A 12,494-nucleotide genomic window follows, 5' to 3' on the forward strand; every position below is an offset into this window, starting at 1 on the left:
CTAGAGGTGGATACAGTTTTTTTTAACTATATGTGATAAGATGGAAGAAGTGAAAAAAAAAATACATAATTCTAAAATAAGGTCCCAGTGAGGCACTATTTGTTATGATATAAATTAATTACAGGCGAGGCCACATCATATCCCAGTGATATTGTCTGAATCCCGATGAGTAAATGGGGATGAAGGGGTTTGTGTGTATGGCCATTAACTTTCCACCAGCACAGCACGGGGCACCTTTCTTTCACACAGTCCCTGGCAGGTAAGACGCTGAAGCTCTTAAAAGAGGACTTTTCTGAGCCCCATCATTTAATAAGCGTTTGAGTTGCTAAGATAAAGAAAACAACTGTTGTAATCATTTGAAAGAAGTGTCCTGGGAGGAGTCAGGGTAACATTTGCCCTTTGTTTCATCTCACTCATTGTGCACCGTGAGAGACTAGCAACCGAGAGCTTCTCTAATCCTCATAGTTTCAAGTAATTACAGAGAAGGGATATTATGTAATTTACTTCTGCAAAGAAAGAAAATTCATTATCTCTCTGGTATGGCTCAGAAATTACATTCTATCTTAATAGAACCTACATTTTTTTTTTTGTTTCACCTTTCCTGGGATCCAGGGAATCAGGATTGAGAATAAATTTATGGCGTGATGTCTATGTATCTGTGCTGTCTATAATAAAAATTGGGTTTTTTTTTATGTTCCAGTTATCAGAGGTGTTGTGGTTTGTTTACTTAAAATGAAAACAGTTTCCTCCATCAGTTACATCATGACACCTGCTCACTATTTGTGTAAGGCCATTAGTGTCAGGATAAGCACTTAAATACATCTCATTAAATAAAGAATTCTTTATTATTATGAACAGAAATTTCATTTGTTTAAGAAGTAATTATTTAATCTGCCAGTATCTTATTTGCATCCTGTAGGTTAGAGAGTGTTCACTTTTTACACTACCAAATATTGTAATCATTTTGACAAATTCTTCTGACTCTGCTGTTTGGCATTTGGGACTGGAAAAATTTATATTTTTTCACCTGAGAGATTTACTGAAATAAAAAGTGTCCAGATGATGTAATATTCTTTGCCTAACGTTTGTGATCACTGAAGGTAGAAACTAAGAGAGTGACTGTACAGTGTTCAAGTGAAACAAAAAATCCTCGCACTGCATAGCCACAGGGAAAAGAATACCAGTGAGATGGTGAATCTTTTTGAAAGAGGCCTCAGTTTGCCTCTTTTGCTCCTAAAGGCATCATCCCCACCCCGTGACCTAAAGCAATCAGTCATGCTAAGTTCGGTGTTTCTTCTGTGTATTAAGAACAGAACCACATCCCTTTGTTAAATATCCCCATTTTTGCTGCTGTTTCTCCCACCTGCCGTCTAGCCCAGCCTTGTGTCTTTACTGCCTCCCTCCATATTTCCAGTTTTGACTGCTATTCATTGTCAGTGTGATTTGCCTGCGTCAAAATTATTTGTACGATGCCCCGAGCTCTTTGTGGGATAGATTTTATGTATACAATGAAACATAAGGCACGTTATGTTTTTACTTTATAGAATGAACTGGAGAATTTTCCTTTAAACACAATCCAGCACTGCCAAGCGGTGATGCACTCCTGTAGCTATGATTCAATTCTTGCCCTGGTGTGCAAAGAGCCAACTCAGAGCAAGCCAGATCTTCATCTTTTCCAGTGTGATGAGATTAAGGTAAAAGAGCGGTGGCTTTTCTTTCCCTTGAAGCAGATGTTCTGGCAACTTTTGATTATCTGCTTCAATCCTATGACTAATAGGTCCTAGATTTTTCATTTCTTAGGATTTTGAAAGGAGAACAAACACCTCAGTATCTTCCTTAAGGTTTCCAGTCTTAGTAAATAAAGAGGAGATTGAGTGATATTTTAAAAATCAGATGCCTTCTGTTTATAAAACAAAAAAAAAAATAGGTGGAGATATTAAATTCTTCACTAAGGGACTTGGACTTATAACTAAAGATGGATTCCTCAAAAATTGTGCTTCCCAGATAATAAATAATCATGCCATCCTACTTTGTTCTGCACTAATCACATAGCATGGATTTTTGCAATGGAACACTTAGACATTTTCCATGATATCGATTTAAGGTTCACCGTTTAATTATGTGACTTGAATAATTGCTCAAGATATGTAAGCCCCAAGTGATAGTGTGAAAATCGTTGAGCATAGTTAACAGTAGTAATACGCCATGTCCTGAAGATTTGTATTTCAAAGCACACTGTAATTTTCAAATGATTATAATTTTGTGATGCTTTATTGGACATTAGAGTTTATCTTCAACCTTCAATCTCTATTTGATGAGTTGCCTTCTCTAAAAGGGAAATCATTTTTGGTTGAGTTGATTGGTGCTTTGACAAAGCAGTGATTTATCACTGTGATTGTGTATTACAAAATATACAGGTAATTTTTTTCTTATAAAGACATGCTGAGAGATTAGCATAAAATACCGCTTGATCTTTTCTTTATTTCTTTGACATTAAGGTATGATAGATGAATTAAGGTTGACTGTAAATTGTGTATTTTATCATTTTCTTTTTCTTTCAGTTTATGTCATAAATGACTTTCTAAAAATCTTGTTTGAAGAGAACTGTAGCATTAGGTAATTTGTATATGTAATGTTCAGCAGACTCTTATATAGTGCTTTTTGAAAGTCATAAGGTGTATTAAGAATTTTGCAAGGTTAGATTTATTAAATCAATAAGTATTAACGTGAATATTTTGCTCTAAAAATATAGTGGAGTTTAATTCAAACATTTTAAAAACAGAAGACTATGCTAAAAGACATTTTAAATCTGGTGTTTGCCTCAGTGCTCTAAAATCCCTCTCTGGAAACTGTTATTGTGCTGAGTGAAGTTTCTGGATTTCAGTTTTGAGAATAAAGGGCTTGCTTTATTTGATAGGACATGATGATACTGATGGGTCCAAACAGACTTACTGAATGCAGTTTTGTCCTAATTAAAAGCTCAAGTACCGCATTGGTGCCAATTTCCACATAAGTGATGGATTTTTTTTCCTTGCCCCATGAAAAATATAAATGCAATGAAATAACGTGGTTGCTTTTATTTGAGTCACCTTGCAGCATCGTTTTTGAGTTTTAAAGTTTCTTTATCCTGGGACTTTATACAGTATCTCTGCCTACCTCTATAGTAAATTTGATCTTAGAAATATGATTGCCAGCCCCCCATAGGAAATTCAGAGTTCCTAGGCCTCTTCAGTTTACTTTTCCCACGTACTAGGAAGCCCTTGATGTGATGTTTGTAACGTCTTCCTGAAACTGGGGTGTTCTTATGGGAGTGAAGCTGGGCTGGGAAGCACTAGCACTCTTGTTTAACTAGCAAAGTAACCTTGGCCAAGTCATCATCCGAGTATTCCTGTTTCATTTATTATCAGACAAGAAGAACAGATTAGATGATCTGAGGTATCCTTTCATTTCTAAAATTTTATAATTACCTGTACTTATGGTAAAAGAGTGGGGGTGTGTATATATATATATTTTTTTTTGAGAAAAACATACATAATTACAGAGATCAAGCAGGCACAAAAATAGAAGATGAACATACCCCAGCAAGAATCTAATATACAGAAATAATCCCTGGCTAGAAATAAACTTCAGAACCGAACAAAATAAACTTCTTAGCTGCTAATCTCGCATTGTTTCCCAAGAAAACCAAATCAAATGTTCAAATGTTCTTGTTGGAAAGGTATCGAAAAAGTTAACCATTTGGAGAAAGTTAATTTTTATTAACCTGAAATGACAAAATAAAGGGACTGTCACAAAAGTTCCAACGGCGTGTTGGGCTTCATCCAACTGAGAGTAGCGCTGCTGGAACTGAGTGATTGGTTTCCCTGGGTTAGTGGGCGCCCAGTGGATGGTGAGGATGTCAGGACGGGGACACACTGCATGCATGTGCTGCTGAAGCCTTCACTTCTCAGGCAGAGGTATTAACCCAGTTCCATTATTAGCATGTGATCATACTTTCAGCATATGCAAATCCTCTTCCTCTCTGCCTTTATGCAAGTGTCGCGTTTTTTTTTTCCCTAAAGGAATCTGGATTAAATAATCTTGAAAAATTCCTTCAGTTTCCAATCATGTTATTACAAAGTTCACCATTAAAAAACTTCAAGAGTCATCTTTTGAAAGCAGATAAAAAAAATACTCTTCTTTTACATCAAGACATTTATTGATGTAACAGGAAACATAATCCCATTTTCTACATATCAAGACCAAAAAAATCTATAACCTCCCTGGTAACTTGTCTTTCATTGCAGGCAAACCTGATTAGTGAAGACATTGAAAGTGCAATCAGTGACAGTAAAGGAGGGAAACAAAAGAGACGGCCTGAGGTCCTGAGGTAAAAGCATTCAAAGAAATTTAGGGGGAGAATTGTTTTGTTTTTATGTCTTTTTTTTTCTCTAAAAATTAAAAAAAAATATTTTCAGTAAAGGTATATTATATTTTGCAGATTACAAACTGTCATCTCAACTCGTTTGCTCCCCCAAGTTTGTCAGCGAACGTGCATGAACCTCTTCTCTCCCTGATTCTGGTCTTTCTCTGATATGGCTTCACCCACTTGTGTTGTCATAGAGACTCATGAACAATGAGTGACATTTTAAGGGCAGATAGCCCAAGGGATACAAAGAGCTGTTAGGACTCCAGTTGGTTAACAGCCTTTGCAAATCATAGGCGATTCAGAAAAAAAATTAAACCTGGTGTTCTGTGCTTTTGTATTTTGTATACATTTATAAATACACATAACCTGGAATGGTTAGGAAGTCTTGTTTTTCCACCCCATGACAAAGTTCTTCTTGAGGATGAAGAGCTAATACCATACCCCGGAGAGAACCGATGTGTTATAAAATAGGGGGTTAAAAATTCAACGCGTTTTCATCTTTTTTTTTTTTTTTTTAGGATGATTTCCAAAGCGGACCCTGGTATACCGCCCCCACCCAGGGCTCCTGCCCCGGTGCCCCCTGGGACTGTGACCCAAGTGGATGTTAGAAGTCGGGTGGCAGCCTGGTCTGCGCTGGCAGCTGACCAAGGGGACTGTGAGTATTTCCAGGGGACTTATGGAACATTTACTTTGGGTTGTGACATAGTTCTTGCTTTCAAATTCTGATGCTGACTTCTGAGCTGAAGCTTCAGATTAGTTTGGAAAAGATAAGTCTTAGGTAAAGGAAAGTGAAGCCCTGGACACTGTGAGATTATTGTCTCTAAGAATTCAGACCAGTCATTTAATAAATATGGTGCTAGGAGCCGAGTCTCTTCTTTTTAAAATGGTCAAAGAGAGGAAGTTTGACTCAACTAACAATTAAAAGGGTGGTAATAGAATATACACCAAACAAGAGACTATCCATTTTTTTTGAAGATAATACTTCAAGTTCTTTCCATTGTTATTATCCTCCCACTCTGCTCTTTTGGACAAATTGTTTGTGGTGACGTGGACAGGATGTCAGGACAGTGTAGGGCAGCGGAAAAGGAGTAAAATGCATTCACCCTCAGGTAAACTTGTCCAGTGGACCATCATCTTACTTCAACATTCTTCTTTAAAAGCAAATCATAACATAGAACATAGTGTAACCTTTGATATGTCAGAATGTTTTCCTAAGTCTGAAACTTTTATAGCTGGAAAAATGCCTTAAAATTTGCCTGGTCCAATCTCTTCATTTTAAGGGTAAATAAATCATGATCCAGTGAGTTAGAATTTGATGGTGGCCAGAGCCTCACTCTTTTGTCTCCTAGTTCAAAGAGACTTCTTAAAATCACTTACCCTTTATCTAATAATTCATGAGGGTATCTAACAGTGTAGAACTTGATGGCCAGAATGAGCGATACTAGACTGTACTTGTGAGTCTGGTGAGTCAGAATTTGGGCTCTGGAGCAAGACCGGACCTGTGCGACCTTGGGAAGTTCTTTCTCTGTGCTTCAGCCTCACCTGCAGGATGGGGATAATAATTCATATGTTGCTGTGAATCTGAAAGCAAATCATGTCTGTAACAGTACCTCTAACAGTGTAGTAGACATCCATTTTTGTCCAATTGAGTCCATTTTATTTCATCAGTTGCTTTCCAGTTTATTTAGATTCCTTGTGTCCTTCAAGTTATTTTCAGAAGTTAACACGTAAGCCCAGCTGTCACACAGATGGAAGAAAGAAATCTTTGAAGCGTCCGTTTTTCAAAAATAAAGTAACAGAATTATTACTTGCTTTAACTTTATAACAGTTTCTGTTTTTTAGGAATTATATACATTCCCATTGATCCACTTTGTATTTAAAATTTTCTGTTTAAAAAACTGAATGGGAGTTTGTAGTGTTTTCTCCTTCTTGTGTACTTACAGTATTTTTGCTGCTGTTACCATTTTGGTGGAGGAGATGTGGGTTTTATTTTGAGAGAGGTCAAAATGGTCTTCCTTGAAGTCGAGGAAGGATAAGAAATCTTAAGTTTATAGACATTATGAATAAATCTATAAAAACATCTGTAAAATCTAATATAATTTACAACAAAGAAAAAAATATATTCCCAAGAGTTTTTGATTCTCTTATTAGATTTTGTCTAAGATACTCTGTGCAGTCTCGTCTATTTAAATTGAAGTTAGATAAAGTTCTCAGAACTTCAGTTTACTGCTGGCTCAAACAGAACATGACCCTCACCACGGGAGATTCTGTCTGGATCCAGGCCAGTTTGTAGTTGGAAAGGTCTTCAAGAAGACTGTCTTTCTGGTCCCTCTGAAGGCTCCGGCTGACTCAGGCTGAACAACTTCTTTGGACCCTTGACATCGCTCCTCCCCAGACTTCCAGAAGTGATCTCTGTAGAATGGTGGCCATGGCAGTGGGGTTCCCAGTAGTGCCACAGACTATGAAAAACTCCGAGACATACCGCATCTCTCTCACTGTGCCCTCCAAATGATATTTTGGGATCTACTGAAGTTCCTACTAGCTGTATTTCAGCTTCAACTCACTGCTGTCTGCAGTGCATTATAACCAAGACAGCAGCTAACTGCCTGCAAAAGAGCAGCTAACTGGCAAGATTTCATACATAGAAATGTCACTAATTAAGTTTCATAAGACTCGGTAATTTCTTCTTCTTCTTTTTTTTTTTTTTTGACAGGTATTCCACTGACAGGTAAAGTTAGGCAGAGGGCAAGTGCAGCAATACAGGGAGTTCAGTATTTTTTTCAGCTCTCTGTGTTGAACATCACGGGTCATGAGGATGTGTCATGAATTGCATTTCCATCAGTGATGATACAGTTCTCCTGTTCCGTCCATTCATTTTTCTTTCATCTACTGTGCAATCTGTGTGTTGAGTATCTGTGTTTAGAGGAAGTGTCAACTGACTGGTACCAGGAAGGAGGTCATGACAATGATCACGATTAACATCATGCCTGAGCCAACCAAGCTAACTTCACATCTTGAGACTGGTTCTTTAATTTGCAAATTCTTGTAGATATTTCTACTTTTATAGCATATGGCTTAAAATGACGACAGCTAAAATCCAACATTGTGGATTTTAAACTTACAACTAGAATTTTAGAAGCACTTGACGATGAGAGCCCCAAATCTTTACTGTTAATCACGATGTTAGAAGGTATGAAAATTAGGAGCGTTGTTGCATTAGAACTTAGTTGGCCCCTTTTAAGAAGTAGGTGCTTAAATGTGGGCTTAGTTTGTTTGTTTTTTTCCTAGCGTAGGAATGAAAGGGTACTAAATTTAGGGTCATTCCAAGGCAGCTGACCTTGGGAAGAGAGACAATAGAGGGAAAATTACAGGGTAAATCACAGCTCTGCCAGGAGTGGTGAGGATGCGTGTCAGAGGTGATGAACACAGTTTTGATTTTGCATCCAGTGGAGGTGTTTCCTTTCGCAAATAATGCCCTTTTCCAGCCAATCTTCATGTTTAATTATCTGTATCAGTATCAGTTAAGCAGCAGGCTGAAAGACTTAACGATTCCCTTTTCTCTAGTTGAGAAACAGAGGCAGTATTATGAGCAGGAAGAAACACCTGAGGTGATGGCCGCCCGAATTGACAGAGACGTGGTGAGTGAGCACGCCGCCTGTACGTCACTGGCTTGGTTGTTTTCAAAGAGGAAAGCGTTTTAACAGGGAAAATGAGGTTAATTGAAATAAAGATGCTTTGTGGAAGCTCTGTTTTCTCTTTCCAGCAGTCGTTATGCCCTTTGAATTATTTTTCTTAGCTATTTTTGCCTTGATGCCCATATGTAGTTAGTAGACTGCGGCTGTTATTAACCGTTATTAACTGGCTTGCAAATGAATTTAAGCTGAATTAGCTTTGAGGGATTTTTCTTTTCTCACAATTTGTCGTCCTTAATTGAAATATCGTTTTGTCTTTCTGGCGTTTATTTTAAAATATTTTATAATGCCTGAAAGATAAAAGTTATATGCCATTTTTAAAGGCAGATAAGTACATTTTAGTGCTTTGTATAGGATAAGGCTGTATTTATTTTTATTTCTCCATGGTAATTTCCTTGCAGAATGACACTGCCCTTTGACAGAATCATAAAATATGATGTCAGTGTAATTACTTTTTATAGTGTGCTCATGTTCTCAGCTTACTTGGAAACAAATACTAGAGGAATCTGAAGTTTGGAATTTAATTTTTACATCACAGTATTATTTGTTAATACTTAAAAGTTTATTTAATACTTAAAAGTTTATTTAATCTCAGTTTCTAATCTTTAATTGAAAGAATGTCAAGTTTCACACATAAAAGAGAAAGGCAACTAGGACTATAGTATGTATAATATGTGTGATAGGATATGATATAATATAATATGATATAATATAATATAATACATACTATAATCAAAGTTGATCCCATAATTTCTGAAAAGCACAGTGCATTACTAATTGTTTCACCCTGTAGAAACTATTGTTAATGCCTATTATTTCAGATTATCTGTGTTTATTAAGTTGTCACAACATTCTATATCCCTTTAATTCCACGAAATAATACTGTCAGTGCTTTATTGGGACATTTATTAGAAAAACAGAAATGCTCAGTGCTGTTCTAAAAAACAGTTTCTTAGAATTCCCCTCCACCCCGACTTTATGTGAGAGAACACAGTGAGGAAATTAGAGTAATTGAGAATAATTAATAATCTGGGTAGATACTGTGAATGCTTTATTTATGGTGTTGAGAAATGGAACAAAATTAAGCTAAACAAAAATGTAAACATTGGACTTCAGCCACATGTGTATTTAATTCTATACTTTTTCTTAGAATTAGTGACAAACTTGAAATTTGCATGTGGGAAATGTTTCTTTTTCTTTTTCTTTTCTTCCTTCCTTCCTTCCTTTCTTTCTTTCTTTTTAACCTTCTGATTTTCCTTCACACTGTACAGCTCAGGAAAAAATAGGTTTTTTTTAAGGTTTTATATTTTATTCTGTAATTTCTAATTCCAGCAAATCTTAAACCACATTCTGGATGACATTGAGTTTTTTATCACAAAACTCCAAAAAGCAGCTGAAGCATTTTCTGAGCTTTCTAAAAGGAAGAAAGCTAAGAAAGGTAAAAAGAAAGGACCAGGAGGTAAGTTGGATTTTTTTTTTTTTTTAACCTTCTAAAGACCATTCAGAATGTCAGTGCTAGGTTGAGTTTCTGCCCTTGTAAACTGTTCAGCAAGATTCCACTGACAGGGGACCAAGATCCCTTTTCTGGTTTTGAGACAGCACCAGAGATGCAGGCAGAGACTAAGATGCGTCTGGGGAAGAGTCCATTTGGTCCAAGCTGGTTATAGTAAAGAAAGAATCTCGGACACTACCTAAATTACAGATACTCTGAGATTCAGCAGTGACCATCTGTCTATAACTTTCATTAGTTATTGTCAAATTAATGTCTGTTGAAGAAAGTCATAAAGCCATTCTTCCCATATTTGAATTTATTTTCTTGTAAATATAGACCCTTCTTATTTTATTAAATAAAAGGATTGACTTTTCTCATTAAAATAGTTTAAAATGTCAATGGATTTTAATTTTTTTTTTAATTTTGGGGGCAGATAATTAGCTTTACTTATTTGTTTATTTAAATGGAGGTGCTGGGGATTGAACTCAGGACCTAGTGCAAGCTAAGCTATACCCTCCCCCTCTGGATTTTATTTTTTTTATTACAAAACTCCAAATAGTACATTCAGGTCACCTATGAGCAGATTTTAAGTATGCTGTCATTTAGCTATTTAAAATGGCCTCAAAAACAAAGATAAAATTTCATATATTTGTGTAAAATTATGATTATGGAACAAAATGATATTGATTGAAATATATAAAGGAATAATAAATAATATTCCTTTCATTACACGTGACTTCCAAATCTTTCTCTAGCTCTGTCCACGTCATAAGCATATATGACCTGTAGATCTGCCTTCTAGATGTGTGTATGTGGCTACCCCTCACCTCTGTGTATTCTGAAATTAAGAATTACTGCTTTCTGATGTCTCAAACCCTTATTCCTCCTGTAGTCTTTACAAAGGGATATACTATCCTCTTGGTCACTCAGATTCAAAACCACAAATTTTTCTTCGATTCCATTCTCTAGCTTAGAGCCACCATTGATTTTATTTTTTCAATGTCTCTTGTATCCGGCGTTTTTTCCCTTCTCATTTTTGTAACCAGCAGCTGCTTCAAGCTGTCTCATTTTTTACCAAGCTTTCTTTGCAGTCTTCCAGCCTCTAGTCTTCTATTCAGCGAGGACAGTCTTTTTAAAGCTCTAAGGCGGCCACTTCATTCTTCTGCTGAATAAATAGCATATTAATCCCATGTTCTGTGGATCTAAGTCCAACTCCTCACCCTGGCAGTCAAGGTCATTCACTACCTAACCTTGATCTACATGCTCACGTTTTTTTGCTTTTATGCTATTTCCCTTTTCCATACTTTTCCTTATGCTGTTTTTTTTATCAAACTGCTCTGGAACAGACTTTTCAAATCCCATCTTAAAAGCTGCTTTCCCCATGAAACATCTTTAAGTACATTTCCCCAGTCTTCCAACCAGATATAGTCTCTTTGTATGGCCCTCAGTTGACACATCTCTGTTATTTCTCTGATTCATATCTTCTATGAGGTTTTAAGGCCCTTACGAGCAAGGCTTGTAACTTACACATTTTTTATAGTCTTCACAGTGATAAGCACAGTGACTGGCACATAGAAGGGTCCAATATAAATTTATGGCCTTGATGAGTAGTCTGGTAGTGCCTAAGGGTAGAGGCATCCAGTTCAAATGTTGGATCATCTTAATTTGTCACAGTCAGACTATGAGATGTGGTAGAGTAACTAGGTAGCATGGGATCTGATGTGGTCATCAAACTTTACAAACATAAATGTGGTTTTTAATTCTTTTCCATTTAATTGGAACTTTGCTCTCATCTGCGCCTCCTCCCATTTATTTCTTCAGAGGGTGTTTTAACGCTGAGGGCAAAACCTCCACCTCCTGATGCATTTATTGACTGTGTCCAAAAGTTTAAACATGGATTTAATCTTCTGGTAAGTGAAATTTATTTATATATAGTTAAAAGAAACAATTGGAAGAGGTCAAAGTCTAGCCAGGATGTGCCTGATTAAATTAAGAGATAAAATTGTTTTTGTGCATCTGTATGTGTGTGTTTTGAGTTACCTTGAATTAGAACAACAGATTGTAAAACCTGTATATCTAAGAGACTTGATCAAAAGAGAATGACTCCGAGTTTTTAAAACTAAATTCTCCTAATCTAAGTCACGCATGCTCATTAAGACACTGAAAGTGAAACTGACAGAAAAAAACTCTGCCTCTCAGTCTACATCATACGTTTTCGAATGTCTGTCTTTTGCTCAGTTACATCACGGTGACATGTTTCTCTGTTTTCTTAACATTGCAGGCCAAATTGAAGCATCACATCCAGAATCCTAGTGCTGCAGATTTGGTCCATTTTTTATTCACTCCACTGAAAATGGTAAGATTTTTTGTTAATTTAAGAAATTGATCATTTTTAGTATTTTTTCAATACCAAGTGTCTGTCTAGGTTCTCTAGACAGTTTTTCCTCATTGTTTTGCATGGGTCCTATTTCTCTTGCCATTTATATGAACCCTGAGGATGTGAAATTCAAGAATTTAAAAGAACCTTAGAAATCATCTAGTTCAAACACCTTATTTTATAGCTGAGGAAACTGATGTCTCTGATAGAGCTAAGGAAATGAAAAGAAATTGAAGTTTATTGGATACTAGCGTCTTAGTAGATACTAGGATATAGTGTAAATGACTTGAACCATATGGAAAATTTTCTCCTCACAAAACAGGCTAGTCACAAGGACACGAGTGTCAGGTGGGTGGCTTTGTTACCTGAGTTATCCGGAGATCCAGATTTCTTTCACTGAGGTGTTCCCCCATTCCTGAGCTATCTCTGATTCAGTAACTTACTCATTCCTTTATTTAGTCAACAGATATTAACTGAGAGCCTGCTACATGCTTGATATTATTAGTAGCTCCCAGGAACAGACAC

At 36.5% G+C, this 12,494-nt stretch overlaps 1 protein-coding gene across 7 annotated transcripts in view; it reads left to right on the forward strand.

Moving 5' to 3' along the window:
- EPS8 (epidermal growth factor receptor pathway substrate 8) overlaps positions 1 to 12,494 on the forward strand; it is a 148,072-nt gene that overhangs the window by 100,901 nt on the left and 34,677 nt on the right. For all 7 annotated transcript variants that reach the window (XM_032473094.1, XM_032473095.1, XM_032473096.1 and 4 more), the window contains 7 exons: positions 1,545 to 1,694; positions 4,287 to 4,369; positions 4,927 to 5,063; positions 7,973 to 8,046; positions 9,433 to 9,559; positions 11,414 to 11,502; positions 11,874 to 11,948. In XM_032473094.1, coding sequence (XP_032328985.1) covers positions 1,545 to 1,694; positions 4,287 to 4,369; positions 4,927 to 5,063; positions 7,973 to 8,046; positions 9,433 to 9,559; positions 11,414 to 11,502; positions 11,874 to 11,948 — 735 coding nt within the window. The remainder of the gene's footprint in view (positions 1 to 1,544; positions 1,695 to 4,286; positions 4,370 to 4,926; positions 5,064 to 7,972; positions 8,047 to 9,432; positions 9,560 to 11,413; positions 11,503 to 11,873; positions 11,949 to 12,494) is intronic.

Source organism: Camelus ferus, chromosome 34 (assembly GCF_009834535.1).
Source record: "Camelus ferus isolate YT-003-E chromosome 34, BCGSAC_Cfer_1.0, whole genome shotgun sequence".
In the NCBI taxonomy this organism is placed as follows: domain Eukaryota; kingdom Metazoa; phylum Chordata; class Mammalia; order Artiodactyla; family Camelidae; genus Camelus; species Camelus ferus.